This window comes from Kluyveromyces marxianus, chromosome 6, assembly GCF_001417885.1.
Source record: "Kluyveromyces marxianus DMKU3-1042 DNA, complete genome, chromosome 6".
Taxonomy (NCBI): Eukaryota; Fungi; Ascomycota; class Saccharomycetes; order Saccharomycetales; family Saccharomycetaceae; genus Kluyveromyces; species Kluyveromyces marxianus.
Window position 1 is genome coordinate 146,073 of NC_036030.1, and position 21,330 is coordinate 167,402.

Here is a 21,330-nt window from a genome sequence, read left to right on the forward strand (position 1 = left end):
GTTTTGAAGAGGAAATTGAGAGTGGAAGTGTGGAAATTGGAAAGCGATAAGAGATGGTAAAGATGGGCAGTAGCGGGTCATTTGGGGGCATTAAGGCGACGTCTAGTTTGAGTATAGTTGAGAAAAGGGCGTCGAAATGTCATGGGTCAGCTCAGGAGTGTGAGAAGCCAGCGGATTCGACGAATACGACAGTTGTTGTTGTTGCAGTGGTTGTTCCGGTTGTTGTTGTGATAGTTCTGCTTGGGTTTATCCTGTACAAGGTGTACCGGAGGAATAAGAAGGAGGAGTTGGAGGATAACGATCCTGATTTTGATGGGGATGCGGAGTATTTGCCTGATTTTGGGCAGCAGTTTGAGATGAATGGACGGGGCGGTGTTGTCGGAGATGCAAATCCGACGAAGAGTTCGCTGCCATCGTCAGCAACACAGGCGATGTCGCAGCCCAATCCGTTCAACGACGATTCGAAGTCGCTTGCTTACTCGAATAACGGGGGTATGGGCGTTGCAAATCCGTTCCAGCTGCCATCAGCGACGGATGATTCGGAGACGCTTCGTAATTTTGCGCGTTCGTTCCAGAACAGCGGGTTCGATGGGTACAAGCTAGCGTCGCACTCTGCCTCCCAGGTGTCTATATCGCGGCCTTCGTCTGCTGCTGGCGGGTACGTGCCGCCACACCAGCCACAGCAGATGTCTCACCAGCCTGCTCCAAGCTCGCTGAGTGCGATATCCGCGATTGGGACTGGGACTGCACCCGCATCAGCAACAGCATCAGCAGCCGCTGCATCATCTACGAAGCAAGCTCCCGATTCTGAGCAGCTCAAGAAAAATGCCACGATTCTGAAGTACAGAGAGATTGTCACGGACGACCAAGAAGAGGACCCGGATCAGGACAGTTTTGACTTAGAAACCAGCCCTGTGAAATCCTCCAGAGGCAACGTTAGACAGTCGCATATAGACCAGTACGATGAGGGGTTCCAGCCCGAAGTTTCGATGCAGGAATCAGAGAAAACAGCAGAAACAGAACTCGTCCATCAGCAGGACCAACTGCCGGAACACCAACCAAAGAAACAGTTTTTGTCCACGGACGACGACGTGTACATCCAGCGCGAGAATGAGGATTCCGACGAAGATGTGGAAAGAATGAAGTCCATCTACCAAGTGTACTTGGATAGAAACGGAACGGTAAAGACCGTCAAAGAGGGTCAGCCGGTCCCAGAAGGGTTCCAACCTGCGCATACCTTGCCAGAGGATGCCTCGAAAATTATAAACGCAAAGGATCCTCACGAGTATTCCTTCGAGGTTCAAGATCCAGAACAATACCAAGAACAATACCAAGGACAAGAACAAGGACAAGAACAAGGACAAGAACAAGGACAAGAACAAGGACAAGGACAAGGACAAGGACTATACCCAGAAAACGAGGCTCCAAGAGTAGCATCTTCCATTTACGAAGCACAATCGCAATACGGCAACCAAAACCAGTACTACAATGATCAACAGTATTACGGACAACAACAGTACGATGGGAACTATCCTGGTGCGGGTTACCATGGCACAGGCTACCCTGCAGCAGGGTATGCCAACCGTATCCATATTCAACATAACCAACCGCCTCCTAACCTGGAAAGTATTGAAGAACTTCCAAGACCTTCAAATCTCCCATACAGTTCTTCAACCCATTCTCTAACTTCTTTCAAGTCCAAGGGAAGCGGTATCAAGTCACCAACTGCTGCATTAATGTCGCAGAACAACCGTGGCTATAATCCAATTGATCATCCCCAATTGTACTACCACCACATGAATGGATCAGACCCAGCATTGTTCTCCGATCAAACCTCAACCAACACAACTCCAACGAATATGAGTTCTGCTGGTAATGGCAAGATTTTGCCTCATCATTTAAGACAATCGGTGGTGATGACCAATCCTCATGAGCTTTCTCAAAACTCTGTCTTCAAGCCGGCCGGTTCTTTCTCTCGTGCCGTGTCAGACTCGAGATCCAACAGTTTGATGTCGAATACGAACACATACCAACAGCATGTCCAAAACGCATATATCAAATCTAGAGTCAGTGGACTACTAGATGACAACGATTTCATGCACCCACCTAGTATGGGTAATATTCTCCCACATTCAGGGTCACAAGAAGACTTGAGGAAGCAATTGGGTACATCCCATAACTACAACCTGTGAAATAGAGTTAAAGAAGAAGAAGAAGAAGGAGAAGAAGAAGGAAAAAAAAAAAAAAAAAGAACAAGGATGACAGAAAGAAAGAGACTGACTGACTCCTGTGATTAAGGATTTATTTTGTTTTGAGTTTATTAGCTGGCCTATTCCAACCATCATTCAAATACAATAGAATTTACTATATTATAACACTTTTACAAAATAATATATATGTATAACTCCCGCGTAGACTCTTGTAATATAGCCCGTTTTTATATTTTTTAATTATGTTTATGCATCGTCGAAATCGTCCACCGCGTTTCTGTAACGTAGAACGGTCTTCTTTATCTTGGACGAGTCCGTCCATGTGACATAGTCCTCGAGGTTCCTGGTCACTAGGTATGCTGGATCCGTAATCAAGTTTGGTCCCACCCTCACGTGACCTTGTTCGATAAACTGCACTGCATCTTTGAGGGTCTGTGCCATCTTCAGCCTGTGCATAATCACCGGAAGTCTACGACGGCAAAACGCAGACACCGTTACTTTGTTCTCTAGCGCAGATATTTTGGACTTGGTCGACAAGATCCCCATATGGTATAGCTTCTCTAGCAACAGTTGCTCGTGCTTCACACGGAACGGGTCTGTGGGCTGCAGGAGCGAGAGCTTGTGTGCCAACCTACGAATATCACCACATATCTTGTTGTACTTGTGATAATCCTCACGGTTCTGAATGTGGTACGTACGCATTACCTGCGTATCTCTATGGCCTTGGTCCTGTTTCCATTCGTAAAAGTCCACCTTCTTGAGGAGCTTCTGCTCGTGATACTTCAAAGATCTAACCATTTTTGTATCTCTGGTGTCTGAGTCTTTGTTTTAACCTTGAATCTGGTTTCTTGTACGATAGTTCCAGTCGTATATGGACTGTATTTTCACCTTTATTGTCTTGGTGTAGTGTCTATACATTAATATGCTAATGGTATTTTGTCTTGAAGAACCAATGCGATGCGATGAGCTTGAAATTTTTCAAAAAGAAATAAAGAAAAACGTGATTTGGGAAGACTTGATGCTAGAATCCACTAATAAAGCGAGCCTGGAAAGTGTAACATTGCATAGCAACCTGCATTGATATGACGATAGGATAGCCACGGTATTGGGGATTCGATTGATACGAAGAAAGGGTATGGTAACAATTATGGGTGGGCCAATAGAGCCCCAAATGTACGGTAAACATCCCCAAAATCACTTAGTTACCCTCATAAACTTTCCCTTCAGTATGAAAATTTGACTGAAAAATTCAAAGCGATGGCCCAAAAGAAGCATTTATGAGTCCAATTGGAATAGCGAAAAGACTAGTATAATAGTGCATAAACGGCCATAAAAAGGACATTCCGAGGTGGAAACCAGTATAAGACAATAGAGGATAGAGATGTCTGTTGGATTCAGAAGAGCGTTTTCGGTTTCGAGCGTTATTCGCTCGCACATCGGGTCATCTCCGGTCTTTTTGACTCCAGAAACCAAGTTCTCAGTTTCTGCCATGAAGGTTCCTAAGATCATCAGAAAGGGCAATAAGTCGCTCAAGCTATCTCAAAATGTTGTAGTCAGCGGACCATTGGGGAAAATCGAGATGGAAGTACCGGAGTTTGTTGAGATAAGGCATAACGACGAAAAGTCCAAGATCGAGATTAACGTGAAGGACCAGGAGGATAAAGTGCAGAGATCGATGTGGGGTACAGTGCGGTCACACATAAGTAACCACGTTACAGGGGTTAACGAAGGCCACATGGCTGTTTTGAAGTTCGTTGGTACCGGTTACAGGGCTCAATTGGAAGAAAACAACACCTTTGTCAATGTTAAAGTGGGTGCTTCTGTGAGACAAGGACTCTATATCCCAGAGGGAATCACCGTCAAGTCGCCCGTACCAACATCGCTGATTGTCGAGGGCATCAACAAGCAGCAGGTACTTCTTTTCGCAGCAAACTTGCGTAAGTTCCATCCTCCAGAACCATACAAGGGTAAAGGTATTTATGTCAACAATGAGACCATTAAGATCAAGGACAAGAAGATCAAATGATGAACGCACGGAACACATTCCCAATCCCAATCCCAAATTACATGTAAATATACGCTATACCTCATGGTTACACAGACCGTACGCAAATATGTCCATACACACACAGATATATATATGTATTCACCATTTGTATACTGCCTGTGCTACAATCTACGTAAATTCAATATAAGTCACGTGACGCCATTACCATCCATTTTTTTTTCTTCCTATCAAAAATTTTCCATGGCCAAAAATCTCAAATAAGAGAAGAGTAGAACACCAATGGACTAGTGCAAAAGTAGAGGTTTAGAGGCCAACTGCAGCGCAGATTCTGGACTGAATACGCACCAATCGCTGGTAATTTAGTACTATATTGAATTAGGATTCCGTCTGTCAAATTTTAAGATGAGTTTGAACGGTGGTATTGCGTCTAAAGCGTGGATCAGACTATTTTCACAAAGCGCAGTAACTAATGGTGCCAAATTGGTAGCACCATCTGTGGTGAGTAGCACCAATCTAGAGCCTGTACAACTCAACCATTCGCCTGAAAGTGCGTTGAAAAGAAGAAGATTACCATTACGTTGTGGTGCACTAAGCAAAAAAGTAGGGATGATGCCATATTTCGATAAAGAAAGTGGTAAGAGGATAGCAGCTACCGTGCTTCAATTGGATAATAATGAGGTTATCTTGCACAGGACTGCACAAGAAAACAATTACTGGGCATGCCAAGTTGGTTTTGGTAACAAGTTGCCCCATAAGGTGTCTAGACAATTGTTGGGACACTTTGCGGCGCATGTTGTGAATCCAAAGGAAAAAGTTGTTGAGTTTAGAGTTAAGGATGAGTCTGGCCTGCTCCCAGTGGGTACTTTGATTAAGCCATCATGGTTTAAGCCAGGCCAATATGTGGATTTGAAGTCGACTAGTAAAGGTAAAGGTTTCCAAGGTGTGATGAAACGTTATGGTTTCAAAGGTTTGAAAGCATCCCATGGTGTTTCTGTATCGCATAGATCTGGTGGTTCTTACGGTCAGAACCAAACACCAGGGCGTGTCTTACCGGGCAAGAAGATGCCTGGTCATATGGGTGTCGACACAGTTACAATCCAAAACGCCCAAGTCTTGGAAGTTAACGATGAAACCGGTACTGTTCTAGTGAAAGGTTCTGTTGCCGGACCTAAAGGCGCTTTTGTTAGAATTCAAGATGCTATCAAGAAGCCTGCTCCAGTATGATCAATCCTGCTTTCGTTTGTTACATTTTTCTTCTTCACTGACTTCTCTCCATTGGACTAAATGAAGCAGACCAGTAAATGGAACTTGGTTGGTTTATATGATAAATTCATACTTGTACATAATATATAAATACACAAATCTATAAATCAAATAATAATGATCATAGTACAGACAACCGTCATCACTTTCATAAATTCAGAGAGTGAAACAAAATATTTTTTGAGGTAATTGACTCCACTGGTCAATGAGTTTTTGTTTATTTTATTTTACTTTATGTTTTTAAAAGTACGTAGCACTAGCATGCAGTTCTATCTTTTACACACTTAACCACTTTATGCGCAAAAGGATTGGAACTTTTCATTATTAACTGAGGTTGTTCCCGAACTATTTTATCTTTTTTTTTTTTTTTTCAGCATCCACTCTAGTTGAGAGAGGTACTTTATACATGAGAGATTAATTTGTTAATTGGATCTTAAGATTCATCTGTTCCGAGTTTTCTAGTTCCTGTGTTATTTACTGCTTTTTATTTGCACATAATTTTTTTAATCATCATCATCGCCTAATTCAGATGGCTTCAATAGACCACCGACCTTGGCTGCTCTCTCTCTTTCGAGTTTATGTTGTTCAGCAAGAGCTTGTTCCTTATCTTCTGCGAATAAGTAATCGGTTGGATCACCACCGTATTGCTTGATTTGAACCAAAAAGTCTCTTAGAGTACCGGTAAACAATTTTGGATCGTGATATTGTTTGATGAGAGCTTGGATAAAGTTCATAACTTGATCAGAACTCAAATGTGGGAATGCATTGCTTAGCATGTTAGCTAGATAGTTGGCAAGATAAGCTTGATTTGTAGTACCTGCTGGAACTTCGTCTTCCTTGTACAATGGAACAGAAATCTTGTTTTCCTGTACTCTAGAAATCAAACTCATCAATAGATGAGCTTGTTTACTGAACCCAGACTTATGGTCAGAGTCGGTTAGAACATAGAAGGTTTCACTAATGAAAGTGAAGTAATAGTTCTTGTAGAAAGAGTTTGAAAATTCGGACGGACTAATGGCATCAACATTGTGGATCAAGTCCAAAGCAATTTGTAGCCCGTTGACTTCAACATCTCTGTTGTTATGTTTGAAGGCCCAGCAAATAGAGTCGACGAATAGTTTAAATGCAGTTGGTGGTAATTGAGATAAAGCCTTGAAAGACTTCGAATTGATGGCTTTTAAGAGTTTGTAAAACTCTACACGATGTTCAGGATATTCTGTGAAATCTTTGTTGATCATGTCCAACGTACATTCGAACACACTCTGTAGAATCAAAATGACACCGTCTGGAATCATATGACCCACTTTGTTAACAACTGTAGTCATACAATTCAACACTTCAGCATCACGAGCATCTGGAACGTTGTTGAAATAGTCTTGTAACACAGCATCAAAGAGTGGAGAAGCCATTTCATTGGCAACATTGTTCAAGTCTTTGGCATTAGAGATGTACATTTCCATTAACTTCAAAATTTCCTTTTTGATTGTCCTTAAACCTCTGACTTTAGGGGTCTTAGTGGCAACAAGTCCGTCTTTAGCTACTTGGTTTGAAATCATACCGGAAACGGCAGAGTATAGGGATAACATAGGAGTGAAGTTACGGCCTAATTGTGAAACAAATTCAGCTCCCATTGCTGAACAAACTGCCACATTTGTTTTTAGAATATTAGCAATAATTTTGACAGTTTCAGGGTCCAACAAAAGATCTGGGTTGGTAGCAGACTGTTGAACAATCGTGTCCCAAGCCATATTAGGTAGTTGCATCAAGTCACTGAGCAATCTTTGTCTTTCCGCTGGATTACGTTCGTCTGCAATAATCAAACCACATGCCTTGTAGAAAGTGTGAACTTGTTGGGGTTGAAGGTCAGAGGTGTGTTCTTGAATATTTCTAATGATAGCATGAATGAATGGTTCACTTTCGTTTGGCTGTTGAATAACAAAATGATGTTTACATCTTTGCACGATTTTAATGAAAGTGTCACATGCCATATCTTGCACACCTTCGTGTGTTTCATGCATAAATTCGAAAAGTTTTAGTATGACAGTTTTCAAGAACTTCCAGTGAGCCTTCAAGAAACGTGGATATTGACCAACAACATACATGATATTAGAGGCAACAACGGCCTTGTTATCTTTACCACGTTTTTTATCAGTAAGAGCTAAAAGATCTTTAATGATGGTGACAACAAACTTCTTTTCTGTCTCTTCATCCATGGTACCAGAGATAGAACCAATGGCCCAACATAAAGTATTGATATTGTGCCAAGACCATTCAGAACCATCTAATTGTTTGGCCAACTTGTTCAACATAATATCTTCCGTATCCAAGACATCTAAATGGGTCAAATAAACCAAAACTTCTCTTTCAGATTTGTATAGCTGAATGGTGTCTGATTCCTTAACAAATTCTCTGACAATTTCACCTTCGTCATTTTCCACAATAAGAACTTCTTCAGGCCTAACCATGGACTCTATTATAACCCACCTCAACTGAGAGCAGATGTTATCATAAATATGTTTCTTTAATGGGAACCTTTTCAAAAACTCAGGATGTGGAGCACCATTATGGCCTGAAAACATAGATGCACCATTTGATAGTTTCAATAGTGCATTGTTTTGACCTTGTGGAATCTGCTGCACTTCCTGATACAAAGCAGAAACCAAATGGTTCCAATAATCTAGAGTCGTCTTGAACAATTCTCTTTCTTCGATTTTTGAAAGTTCAATCAAGTACTGGTGAGCTGTGATTAATAATTCTCTTAGCGATTCCTCTTGCTCCAACAAAGAACGATGTCTTGCCAAGTATGTTGTTAAGAACATGGCAAAATCTTGCAAGAAAGATTGGTCATTACCGTTCGCAGCCGCATATGTGTTCTTTAAGTCCGCATTTACTGGTATGACATTCAACGCAATTTGTTGAAGAGCATTTTGGAAAAACATAACGGTCAACGATGCAACCTTAGGGTCGTTTGCTGGAATGTCAAGCTGGGACACTTCAGTCAAACATTTTAGGGTAACTGATCTGGTATCAGCAGAGATTAAAAACTTGGTACTCAACAACTGCAAAATATCAGTATCGTAAATGTAATGGTATGGGATCCAGTGTAGATACCTCAATAGGGACTGCAAAGTAGCCACCATCAAAGAAGGCGATGAACCCGTTTCTAAAACCTGGAAACAAAGTTTGAAAATTTGTTCGAATTGTTGGTCCATTGACTGTTTTAGATGTAATGCTTTAGCTTGAGTCATTTGTTCCGCCGAAAAGTCAAAGACTTCTTCACTCAAAAGCTTCAATATAACCATATTGTTCTCACAAACATTGACAGACGCCTGAGAACTTTGCACCAACTCTGGGATAAAGTCAGGCCAGTTTTCGGGCCATTCCTGCTTTAAAATTTGCACCAAAGTAAGGTCCGATTTGTGTATCAAGTTTCTTTGCGTCTGGAATACCGTGTCATCCTGGCATAACGAAATGATCATCCCAACAATGAAATTACGAATCCCAAGTCTGTGATCTTCAGGCAACATCTTCCATTTCGTGGTAATTAATTTATCCAAGATAGAAAGCCCAATAAACTTTGTTTGTGGATTATTCGAATACTGTAGGATCTTATCAGCCCTTTGCCATGCATCTGGATGATCCTTCAACTTGGTAAGCACTTCTTGCGCTTCCTTTTGAGATGCTCCAGATCCCTTGAAGAATGTGTCCACAACTTGATCCAAGAGCTGGATATCCAATTCCCGAGAAAAGTCTAAAACAGCTTCCATATCACACCGTCTATTCCAATTCTCAAGCTCAATTCAATAAATCCTCTTTACCAGAATACAATAATCTAATACTCTCTTCTCTTCTCTTCTCTTCTCTTCTTTCCTGGCTTTACAAAGAATACAAGTTCTATTATAATATCCTCACAAATAAATAGAAAAAAATACCTTCAAATATAATGTCAAGACCTATTAAATATTTGACAAGCTTCTGAAACACCCTTTACTTCGTTGAAGACAGTTTTATTCTCGCTAAGATATCAATTCCACTCTGCTTTTTTTACCTTACTCTCTTAATTCCAACTATTCTCTGCTTTTCCTGCTTTTTGTTGTTTAAAACCTTCTTTTCGATTTCTTTGGGGGGAAGAAGGGAAATATGGCCGGGTAACTACATCGTGCCTTGTGATGATTAGGGTGCCCATGTCACGTGGTTTTGTTTGTTGTAATAAAAGTCACGTGGTGTTAAAATTATGTCTGAATGTATATATATACGAAGATACATCCATGTCTATACGGTTTATGGTACATACGTACCTGGAATTACCTAGTCTGATACGACAGAGGCCTGTGAGGAAACTGAAGACGATGATGACGATCTCGGTTTACCTCTGAAATGTACCACTGGGTAGTCTTTCATCAAAGGTCCGGCTGATGAACTGGGATAGTCGTTGTTGTCTTTACCGAGACGTTCGCTATCTTTTTCACCAAACCAGGACTTCTTTTGTTGCATCGGCGACCACAGCAGATTTGTCTCTTGTGTTTTGATTATAGGCGATTTCGTGCTATCTATATCATCAACTGACGCGAAAGCGTATGGATAAGATGATAATGGCACTTTGAGTTCGGGCAGAACAATTTTGTTTCTCCTGACAACGAATTTCCAACGAGTGGCTATCATACGCAATGCATTGTAGTTGTTTTCGTTCTCGATTAATCTATCTATCTTGTTGATGTTGTACATTGCCTTAACGTAGTCATCGATACCCAAACATTCGGTTTTGTCATAGGCGGTGTAAAGTGGAACTGTTCGAATAAGGTGTTGGAATTGAACGCAGTCATGATTCTTACTTTCGAGTTTAATCTCGTGGATGAACCGACGATACTCTAATAATCTTGCTTTAACCTTCTCGTAATCTATTGAGGAAAGTTCTTTATTTAGGCCATCAAAATCAATCTTAACGTCGTAAGGGTCGTTTGGATTGACCTTCATGTAATTTTCCTTTAGAGATTTCACGGTTAGTCTACCTTCCCATATTTTGAAAGATAGCGGTCCATCAAATGAGTGCATAAACTTGGGCAAATATTGAATATCAAATTCTCCTACACCATCAGGATCATACTTTTTCCAAGCAGCTTTGAATTTTCGAATCTCCTCTTGGTTTGCTGGAGAATCCTTCTTCTGTTCTCTGTGGTACACGTAACTAAACTTCTCGACGATCATCGAAATAAACATGTTGGAAAGAATATACATCGACAGAATATTCCATGACATCATGATAGTGTACGCAAATGCTTTGGTACCACAATCTGTGTAAGTTCCGTCCTCAGTATAAAAGCAATATGGCTCTTCTAAAGTGAAATCGTTCATGATATAATTCCAGCCTTCGCCAAAACTGCATCTGAATAATAGAAGCAGCGCTTTTGTCACTGTTCTGGCATTGATGTTCCTGCTGGTGTTAGGGCCTAACTTAGTTAAACCAAAAACTTGGTTTAGAGCAATAGCGTAGACTAAGAATAGAATAAACCACAAATAAACCGATGAAAGAATAGATGGTAAACTTGCTGTAGCAGTGTTAATTAACTCATTGAGCGTATCATTTTGGGGGATAATTAACAATAATACTGCTAATTGAAGAATATCCCTACCATTAGAAGCGTAAGGGATGAAATGTTTGGCCACAAATTGATAGATGTTGGTGAGGTATGCGAATAGTAAGACGAGGGCCCTGAATACATTCCATTTTTTGCGTACATAGAGACGCACCCCTAAACCATAAATATGCATGCATTCTTGCATTAATAGTGTTGAGGAAGTTAACATGAATAGAGCATTCTGGTTTGTGGAAAGGTGTCCATGAGGTTGATCTCGAGATAGTAGTAGGCCGAATATGTGGATGTAAAGAATTATTTGCATGAAAGCAGAGAAATAAAAATTCTTCTTCTCCACTACTAAAAGGTAGCATATTCTTCTTATTCTTCCCATATTGAAAAAATTGGGCATCGGTTCAGGTTTAGCCTGTGATAGTAATCTTTTGACCTCCAGCCAAGACTTTTCCGCAACTGTCAAATATGCAGTGCCCTTCAAGCGGGAATAATTTCCGATAATAAAGGAAATAAAAATATTCAAAATGAACACCATACTGAGGAAGTTGAACATAATCAAAAAGAATCCATTATAAGGTGACGCGAAGAGTTTTGCCGGCTGTCCTACTCCTGTTGTACTCATCATATTTTCTAATAAATCTGTCCAACCTTCGAGAGAAACGATCTCGTACATCGATCTAAAGGCGCTAGAGAATGAGTTTAAATGTAATACAGGATCTCCATAAGAGCGCGGCATTAAAATATTCCACTTGAATACTGTATTGGAGTATTCGTTATAGCATTGAGAATATGATAAGTCCCCATCATTGCATACACCTAGTTGTCCACGAAAAATCACAAGACCCCAAACAGTATAAGGAAACAAAATGCTAAAGGCAATAGCACAGGCACCAAAAATATATGTAATACCATCAAACATAACTTGTTTGAACGTAGCTCTTGCCATACTACTAATCGTTAAAAATCTTAAAGCTCTCAAAGCGCTCACACCTTTAATAATTCTTGTCAAAGTTCCGTCACCGGTTAGCCACGAAATAAAATCTATCCATAGTGCTATTAAAACCAAAAGGTCGATTCTATTCCATGGATTTAGAAGATACGCATTTGGAGAATATATGAACCCATCCGCTATTGTTTTTACAAGGAACTCAATAGTAAACAATGAAACAAATATCGGTTCGAAATACATTATCCAGGACCATTTGTCATGATGCGTTTTACGGTATATCGGAGTCGCATAGCATGAATAATACACCATCAAAACGGTAGAGATAAATGTAACCACAACTACCAGATCTTTTCCAAAATGACTAAAAAACTCATTATTTCCGACCTTATTTGGTGTATCATCAAAGAATATCTTATTGTTTGTTCTTTTACCATAACTCGAAGAGACTAGTTTTTGGCAAAATTTTCTGAGACCGTGATTTGGTGGGAATAAAAAATAGGTGTTGTTGAAGCTAGGATGCTCACGTAAATATGTCAATTTCTCATCCTCCCATTCTTGAATTTTCAAAGTGTTTTGCTTGTTCGAGTCCTTTGATTCGACAAAAACCACTTTAGGCTCTTTGAAGAAAGGATTCGATTTGATGCTTCGATAAGCACGAATTCTCCAAAGTACTCTCTTTAAATAGTTGAGTTCAGGATTTGGAAGTTCGCTTGATTCGTTATTATCCATCACGCCTTCTGTATTAATATTTGAGTAGTTTTGGGCAATGCTTAAGATAGCAGTTCCTCTAAAGAGGAACTGTTTAAAGTCTTCAGAATTATTCACTTTACGTTTGGAAAACTTTCTTCTTATTCTATCAAGCAAAGGAACGTTTGTAAAATTCCTGATCTTCTCCGGATACACCACTTTCAAGTAATGTCTAATCTGTAGTGGACGTTTATCTTCTTCCTCAACGTCAAAACTTGAGGCAATGACAGCAACGAAAACGTTTAAAACAACTAAGTTTGCAAGAATAAACCATAAAATAATTAACGTAGAGCCAAAAAAAGCTGCAAACAAATTTGGAGCATGTTCTTGCATAGCATATAAAGAATCAGTCCAGTTTTCTGTTGAGCCTATTTTGAATAAAGTTATGAAGGAATTTGGCAAAGAGTAAAACCCATAAGGAACATCATCCATATCATCTCTGTTTAAAGTACCATCGAAGTATAGCAAAACGATTAATGAAGCTAGAAAAACGAATAAGAAGTAGAATGCAGATAAGTTCCATATAACCAATGCGTTTTTCAAAACTTTTTTCCAGAGGTTTCTTGTCACACTGAACAAAATGACAACTCTATAAAACCTGGATATAGGTAATACTGTTAACCAGTCAAAATCCTTTCCAAGCTTCTCTTGGATCGGACTGATTGACATAATAAGCCAAATCAAAGATGTAATTGAGTCATAGATATAGCTGGGAGAAGATAAAATTTTCCAAGGTGTCTTGCAGAATATGATTAGTCGAATAACTGTTTCCACAAACATTATGACAGAAGTGACACGATTGATGGTATAAATGTTCTTTGTTCTGGAAGCACTACCGTTATGTTTTAGTGTGGCAAATGCACATATGTTTATCAGTACCGTAAGTACGAAAACCCATTCCACTCTCTTGTAAATTCTAAAAGCACGTTCTGCCCATTTAGGTAATGGAGATTCGTTAGCCTTTGCCTGAATAAAAGCTCTGCATCTTCTTCCATAAGAGACTAGAATATTTTCCTTTACATCTGAACCATTATTAGTGTACTTCTCATGAGCAACTTCAAAGGAGGAGTAAAGCACAGCAATTAATAGATTTACCATCCAAACAGTGAGGAAGAAGATGCTGAAGATAAAGAAAAGAGATGCCCCCATATTATCAGAATCCATGGTATAGTACATCAAGTCAGAGAATGTGTTTGCACTCATTACCACAAAAATTAATTCCATGGAATTTATGATGTTATCAAAACTTATCCTTCCATTGTAAGGGTTCGCGTTAGATATACATTTTGAGTTAGGGGGACATATGAATCCTTTTGCCATTGGGCCCTTTGTATTATCGGCAAAGATATAATTCTCTATTTTATGATTTGTTGTATTCCAGAAACCCCCACAAAATTGCATATCATATTGGTAAGTATCTGAAGGATCATTGGGATTGGACCATACACATTGCCTTTTTAGCGAACCTTTGAAAGTCTGTATACCAAGAACTCCAAAGATTACCCAGAAGTATAAAAGCATGAACCCCACGTTAAGTAGTTCAGACACACCGTATTTCAGTGTTCTCAAAATAGAGACTAAACCTTGATCCAAATCCACAAGTTTTAGGATTCTAAATGCCATCAAAGGTCTGAACAGCCGTGCACCATGTTTATCATCGTAGTTATTTATGCTCAATAGCAATGCCATCCATGCACTAAATGTTGAGAGTAGTTCAAGTCTTCCCCAGCTGCTTCGAGTATATGCCCTGGGTAATTTTACGGGGTCGCTGACTTTCCGGAAATCGGAAACTGTAACAGAACTCTTCATAGCAGCTTTTTTCTTCTGCTCTGGAGTTTCTTCAATTAGGGCCCTTATTGGCATGATCTTGTGTATAAACTCAGGCGAATAAGTCGTTTCTAAGTACCTGTAGAATTTCAATATTCCTGTTAGTTCCCACAACGAGTCATATTTCCTTCCTGTCGCCCTCATCAATTGTTCATCATTCCAGAACCCAAAAGCCACAATCTTAGCAATGGTCTCAAATGTGAAAAGCCAGTTAAAGATAATCGAGGCAATGTAAACTCCAGTCCGATATTTGCTTTGGAACAGTAAGTCGCTTGAACCATATGCCCCATGAAACACACCATGACCTAGGAAAATGGTATAAAAGAGAAGAACTGCCATCGAGATTGGTCTATACCATTTGTGAAGTAGTAGCTTCGCACATTTTAGCCTCCAGGGATTAAAGGGTGAAATTATCCCCAATGATTTCCCATATAATTGTAAGTGTTCTTCTACTGGTTTTGAATATTCAGACGCATCAGATGAATCATCCCCACTATAATCATCTCGATCCTCTCCTTCATCGCCATGGAAACCGTACTGCGCATCGTCTAAATCACCACTAGTACCAGTAGACCTATTATCAATGTTATATGACGCCTGGCTTTTCGCCGGTGAACCATCATCTCCAATAAACACATCCTGAAGTTCATACTCATCGTTGAGCACGTTTGAATCATCGTTTCGCTCGAAAATATTTTGTCCAAACACTATCCCATGAGAAGAAGATGCCATAGAACGTCGAGGGCTTCTATTACGACTGCGACTACGACTGCGACTACGGCTTCTATACCCGCTATTACGCGTCGGACTATGGTTAGGACTCCTTTCCGAGCAATGATCCGCAATTGGTCTCCGCAACCATTCCGAGGTATCTAACTCGAGTATATTCTTAACATTGCTTTGCAAGTTCTTGAAATCTTGTAGATCCTCATTCTCTATCGTAAGAATATTGTCATCGTCGCCATGTGCCATCAGTCCTTGGCTCAAATCTTCCGATGGCATAAGATCCACCGATATCGACGATTCATCATTGATTAACAACGAATCATTTGCCTTGCTCTCGCTCCCATTCGTCTCAAAAGAAGCTGTAGATTCAGGTAACCGTAGATGTGACCCATATTTCCCTTGTATGGCCCTGCCATCTCTTGGGTTATTTGACTTTGAGGGTGATCCTCTCTCAGACATTTGGTGAAGCTTCAGCAACTATTAATAGTATCCGTAGAAAACTTGATTCACACCTAATAAGTACCAGCTTTTGTGTCTATTAGACAACTTTATACCAAATAATGACTCTTTCCTATATATATTAGATTCTAATACAATGTTTTGGGCACCTTTTACCACTCTGTTTCTACAACTATTAGTTAAGCCTTTAATATTTTTGATTTGATATGCATGCGATATAAAAGTTTAACTTAAAATGTCAAATAATGTATGATATAAATAATAACTGATTTATATATGATATATACGTATAGATGAAGAGTGAGGTAAACGTGTGAGGTGGATAGCGAATAGAGTGAGTTCTATGAGTAGGGTGGTGGTAAATCGTATAAGCAGATGATATTTTAGGTTTATGAGCGAACATAAATATATATATTGGCCTTCTGCCTTGGTAAAACGATGTGAATGTAGTGAAGAACAACTTGTCGTGGTGGTATTGAAGACATCTGCTAATGATGGGTTAGTGGTCACAGTTGTTGAGAAATCGCGGTATTCTGGGGTCGAGAATCCATATAGTACGTTTGGGACGATAAGCAATGGGTCTATTGATACCATTGAGGTTAGTGAAGAGTGGAGTCATAGTAAATATGGGATTGTAACGTTTGACCCTCCTAAATTAAAGCTCATGCAGTTCTACTCTTTGGAGCCTATATCATTGGTATTGGAAGATCCATATAATGATAATGGAGGTAGAATTGAGGTGCCTTTAAGACAAAATCGGAAGAAATACGAATCTAGGTTACGGGACAATGTAAGTCATATTAATTTGTACTATCAGCATTTGGAAACATTTTACCAACGAAATCCACTCTACAGGAGAAAGTCAATGCTTCCTGTGTCAATACAAGATTTGAAAACTAGGATACGTGGGACAGCTATGTACAGATTTGTGAGATGTGTTGCGTTTTACCTTGCTATAATGACGCGAGTTATTGCAGGTTCGATATCGCAGGTATTGAATTCAAAGGTGTTCCCCATTGTAAAGATTCTCGCTACAGCGCAGCAGATAGATTTGAGATGTCAGCAGTTATGTTATATTCCAGTGCAGTACTTACGGATAAACAAGAATGTTATCCTACCTGATAGCGAACCACGTATAGAGGGGAAGGAAGGAGAAGAAGCTTTGTCACAGGATCGGTATCATAGGAAACGCAAAAAGAGCATATCGAATCTTCCGAAAGAATTGCCGTGCGAAACTTATCCAGATTATATTCGACTTTATAACACGCTCTGGTTAATTATAAACGACGTGTCATTTGGTGCTACTTTTGGAGCTGTTCTATTTGAGAATCGGAATGCATTATCGCAGGTTGTTAGTTCCTCGATGCGGTTCTTGCTTTATGAAGTTCCATTACATGTGACCTTAACATTGGAAAGAAATCCATTGGGTATAAAGCTTAATGAGGAGCTTTCTCGATTCCTAGGTTCGTCTTTTCTCCTGATTATAGAGTTCACGTATGCAGGATGGGTTAAACAGTGCACTTCGCCGGACACATTGAGACAATGCATCGTTTTTGTTTCTCATTTGAGTTCGGTCATCGGTCTCACATTTTCATTAGCATTAATAGTCGATTTCCTATCTGTCATGACCCTACACATAACTCTTTTCTATATGATTAGTGTGAAACTATACCATGTGCACTTATATGTCATGAGGAGTTTGTTCTATCTCTTTTACGGTAAGAAGCATAACATTCTAAGAAGAAGAATTGACGATAACAGATTTGAGCTTGACCAATTACTCATGGGTACCTTAATTTTCACCGTTCTAATTTTCTTGTTGCCAACGCTATTGTCGTTCTATTTGGTTTACACTGTTCTCAGGTTTATTGATCTAACACTTAAGGTCACTCTTGAGCTCTTTTTAGCGTTACTTAACCATTTCCCCTTGTTTGCACTTCTTTTACGGATAAAAGATGCTAAAAGGTTGCCTGGTGGTATCATTTTCCGCCTAAGGGGTAACCACTTCCACATGTCGAACAATCCAATAGACTTCTTCATGATGTTCAAACCATTCACGAATGTGATGAAATCTATTCAGCGACAAGTTCTCTCAATCTCAACTCTAAAGAGAATCGCGAATGGTGATGTTTTGAACGTGGAGCGAGATGAATTGTACCGGGTATTGTACTATAACTTACCTCGGCAACCTATGGACTCCAATCTCTTGTGGAGCAAGCTAAAAGTGATTATGGAACAGGAAGTGACATGATTTTCTTCTTTCATTTCAACAAATATTTATATAGATATATACAGGTGTAGTTAATTTTTAAAAGCCAGATTTAGAATCCCCAAAACGGCTACTTTCTCTTTTTTGTCTTCTTGGCATCACCAGATGCCTCCTTCTTCTTGGTTGGAGCACCCTTACCTCTACGCTTTCTTAGCTCAAGCATGGTTAATCTGTATTGTTCTTCTTCGTCAACGAAGTTCATGCCTGGGTAGAGTTTCTTCAATTGTTTGAACTTAATAAAATCCGGATTACCATAGTAGTTAGCAATTGCAGGACCCTTTAGTCTTTGTGAAAGGATCTTGGACCCAGTTCTAGCACATGTTGGGTTGAAGTTCTGATCGAATATCTTAGCAGACAGTTCGGCTAACTTCAGAAGTCTCGCTTTGGGTACCGACATCTTTCAAAAATGTATAGATATAACTGTGTGTTTGCCTTTTTTTACAGCAGCTACCTTGTACTAGCACCTGTGAATCACTAATACGCTTGTAAACGCACCTTTTACTTCTCCTAAACACAATATATACTATACCTTTTACATATTTTCAATACTTTCAACTTTTCGTTGATATTTTTCAAATGTCCTAACTAACGGTGAAAAATTCCAAAAGGAAGTAAAGATCAAAAGCAAGTAGTAAGTAATACATAGGCAGAGAAGTAAATAGATGATGAGAAAGAAGGTAGTATGGAAGGATAGATTCTAGTCTTGCTTGGAAAGTGAAATGATGAAAGGATCTTGGGTAAATTAAAAGAGGAATTGGATACTAGTCCGGATCAATAATGATATTAAAAATAATATGTACACAAAATGTTCTTAAAAACTAGTAAAGATAAAAGTATAGTTGATGAAGATGAGGGTGAATCGCTCTTTAGTAATAATAACTGGTTAAAAATGATTTTGGAAATGAGAGAAGCTCATAACCGGATCAATTTTGCAATATTATAAAAGATGATGAATTAAACAAAGATAAAAAATGGGGCAAAACTAATGTTTCAAGTTTAGTTCCATTCTTCTTCTTGAGCTTGACCTTCTTCAGCCCATTCAGCAGCTTCAGTTTGTTCTTCAGCAACGTCAACGGCTTCTTCGGTTTGTTCACCAGAAGCAGCAGCTTCTTCTTCAGCGGTTTGTTGTTCGATTTCTTCTGGGTTTCTGTAGAAGTACAAATCTGGCATGATAGCCCATGGTTGAGTTCTGTCTGGTAGAGCACCTCTCAATCTTAGGACTTCTCTGGCCAACAAGTACCAGATCAAACCGATGGAGTGCTTACCTCTGTTGTTACATGGGATAGCGACATCGACGTATTCGGATGGGGAGTCCAAGTCAGTCAAAGCGATAACTGGGATGTTAACGTAAGAGGATTCCTTGATAGCTTGAGCATCGGATCTTGGGTCAGTGACGATAACCAATCTTGGTTCCTTGAAAGATCTGGTGATGTAGTTGGTGAAAGAACCTGGGGTGAATCTACCAGCAATTGGAGTAGCACCGGTGTGAGCAGCGTACTTCAAGACAGCTCTTTGACCGTAAGTTCTGGAAGAGATAGCAACAACGTCTTCTGGGTTTGGAATGGCAGCGATGATTCTGGCAGCCAAAACAATCTTTTCCCAGGTCTTACCAACGTTGATAACGTTGACACCATCTGGTCTAGCCTTGTAGACGTAAGATTCTTGGTGAACCTGTGACAAAATGTTGTTAATACACGCACGCACTTGTATTCTCTCCACTCATCAAGCACACACGTGTGTGTTCATGACGAATGATGATGAAAGAAAGAAAGAGAGCACGAGATGTTGTAACATTAACCTTGTTAGTAAATTATTTGCGTTTCGTCGTATTATATTTTCTTCCCTCAACGGCGAGTCCCTGCAACCAGTATGAGAAGATGACGTTGCGACGTCTTCCCCCTGATACATGGGACAGGCCATATGAAGCTTGAATATTACCGTATTGATAGAGGAGATGTTCGTGTACTTTTTTTTAAAATTGTTCAATGTCACCAGGATTGTTATTCTTTACAGAATCAGTCAAACCCAATCTGACGACTCCCGTACAGACAGGAGAAGCAGTTTGTTTTAACGTACGTATATCCTCTATGCTGTTAGGTAAAGAGTAACTGGAAAAATCGTAAGATTTAAAGAGTCACCCAACTTTCAGCACTTTTCTGGCAATGGGGTTAGTAGTAGCACAACGCGTGGCCCGGTGTCCATCCAACATCCACGGTTAATCAAAACACCGATGAGGCGCATGGCATTTGTTGAACCTGAGTTATTGACATGGCCGGCCATTTGATTTCATTTCATTTCATTTCTTTACAATTTCCAAGATTGAATCTCCTCGTATCGATTCGTATCATATCCAACCAACAATGTTGCATGTGGAAGGTTTTTTTGTGATTTCATCAATTAACATACTTGGACGTTCTTAGCACCCAAGTGGACTCTAGCAGCCAACAACAATTGGGCGTCTTCTGGGGTCAAGTCGAAAGTAGATGGCAAAGACATTGTGTGATATATTCTTGGTCTCTTGGGAGTGAGAAGGGGTCTTTCTTGTACTTGATGAATAACCTGTGAAGATGTATACTGGTATTAACCATTAGATGTACAGTTTATAATTATATGGAATGAAAGAGTGGATTGACAATTTTCCATGCGCGCAACCTGCTTGGGTAATCTGCCGTGGATTATTGTTTGCCAGAGGTGGGCCCAAGCTAGGCAGGGCCCAAGCTAAGCGGGGGCCCAGCTACCCGGGCGGGAGGGGGCTGTCCCTCCGCTCCCTCTGCCTCCTGCTCCTGCTCCTGCTCCTGCTCCTCCAGTCTCTCTGTCCGCTGCCCTGCCTAGCTTTGCAAGCCTCGTGGCCCCCCGAACTTTATTTTCACATCCGCACTTACCATATCTGGAAGTCTCATTTTCATCTATCAACACACACCCGTACCCGTACAGAACCTTATGATGCACGGGTGTCATCACAGTCCCGTACAGAAACCCGCTTCACACCCATCCATCCCGGAGATACCACGGAGATACCACACATAACAGAGAAAGACAATAATAGCGCCGCGCTTCCTTTTTAAGTCCCGGTACCGGCATGTGTGTAAATTTATTTTATGGTGTCACGTGGCCCACGGTCTCTTTTAGTTTGTTTTTTTTTCTTGGCTGAAACTTACATACAGGCTGCATAGATGCTACGTAGATCAGAGACTGTTCGCCTAGCTTAGCCTAGCTTAACATAGACTATCCAGCGCTATCATCCACCGCACGGCTGTATATGGCTGTAAATTGGTTGTAAACTG

The 21,330-nt window shown here is 40.1% G+C and overlaps 9 protein-coding genes across 9 annotated transcripts; 4 read left to right on the forward strand and 5 right to left on the reverse strand.

Moving 5' to 3' along the window:
• Positions 1-62: 62 nt before the first annotated feature.
• On the forward strand, positions 63-2,192 carry SKG6 (uncharacterized protein; the record flags this gene model as incomplete). Its single annotated transcript, XM_022820711.1, has 1 exon — positions 63-2,192. One exon carries the CDS (start codon positions 63-65, stop codon positions 2,190-2,192), a length of 2,130 nt encoding a protein of 709 aa, XP_022677146.1.
• Positions 2,193-2,456: 264 nt separating this feature from the next.
• Positions 2,457-3,008, reverse strand: IMP3 (snoRNA-binding rRNA-processing protein IMP3; the record flags this gene model as incomplete). Its single annotated transcript, XM_022820712.1, has 1 exon — positions 2,457-3,008. One exon carries the CDS (start codon positions 3,006-3,008, stop codon positions 2,457-2,459), a length of 552 nt encoding a protein of 183 aa, XP_022677147.1.
• A 583-nt stretch (positions 3,009-3,591) lies between these two features.
• MRPL6 (mitochondrial 54S ribosomal protein uL6m) lies at positions 3,592-4,236 on the forward strand (the record flags this gene model as incomplete). Its single annotated transcript, XM_022820713.1, has 1 exon — positions 3,592-4,236. One exon carries the CDS (start codon positions 3,592-3,594, stop codon positions 4,234-4,236), a length of 645 nt encoding a protein of 214 aa, XP_022677148.1.
• Positions 4,237-4,620: 384 nt separating this feature from the next.
• On the forward strand, positions 4,621-5,442 carry MRPL9 (mitochondrial 54S ribosomal protein uL3m; the record flags this gene model as incomplete). The annotated part of the gene is made up of 1 exon (XM_022820714.1): positions 4,621-5,442. One exon carries the CDS (start codon positions 4,621-4,623, stop codon positions 5,440-5,442), a length of 822 nt encoding a protein of 273 aa, XP_022677149.1.
• Positions 5,443-5,984: 542 nt separating this feature from the next.
• CRM1 (exportin CRM1) lies at positions 5,985-9,248 on the reverse strand (the record flags this gene model as incomplete). Its single annotated transcript, XM_022820715.1, has 1 exon — positions 5,985-9,248. One exon carries the CDS (start codon positions 9,246-9,248, stop codon positions 5,985-5,987), a length of 3,264 nt encoding a protein of 1,087 aa, XP_022677150.1.
• Positions 9,249-9,789: 541 nt separating this feature from the next.
• Positions 9,790-15,777, reverse strand: CCH1 (calcium channel protein CCH1; the record flags this gene model as incomplete). Its single annotated transcript, XM_022820716.1, has 1 exon — positions 9,790-15,777. The coding sequence occupies one exon, from the start codon at positions 15,775-15,777 to the stop codon at positions 9,790-9,792; it is 5,988 nt and encodes a 1,995-aa protein (XP_022677151.1).
• Positions 15,778-16,168: 391 nt separating this feature from the next.
• GPI1 (phosphatidylinositol N-acetylglucosaminyltransferase) lies at positions 16,169-18,028 on the forward strand (the record flags this gene model as incomplete). The annotated part of the gene is made up of 1 exon (XM_022820717.1): positions 16,169-18,028. The coding sequence occupies one exon, from the start codon at positions 16,169-16,171 to the stop codon at positions 18,026-18,028; it is 1,860 nt and encodes a 619-aa protein (XP_022677152.1).
• Positions 18,029-18,116: 88 nt separating this feature from the next.
• Positions 18,117-18,443, reverse strand: RSM27 (mitochondrial 37S ribosomal protein mS33; the record flags this gene model as incomplete). The annotated part of the gene is made up of 1 exon (XM_022820719.1): positions 18,117-18,443. One exon carries the CDS (start codon positions 18,441-18,443, stop codon positions 18,117-18,119), a length of 327 nt encoding a protein of 108 aa, XP_022677153.1.
• Positions 18,444-19,042: 599 nt separating this feature from the next.
• RPS0A (40S ribosomal protein uS2) lies at positions 19,043-20,542 on the reverse strand (the record flags this gene model as incomplete). The annotated part of the gene is made up of 2 exons (XM_022820720.1): positions 19,043-19,717; positions 20,453-20,542. 2 exons carry the CDS (start codon positions 20,540-20,542, stop codon positions 19,043-19,045), a joined length of 765 nt encoding a protein of 254 aa, XP_022677154.1.
• Positions 20,543-21,330: the final 788 nt, after the last annotated feature.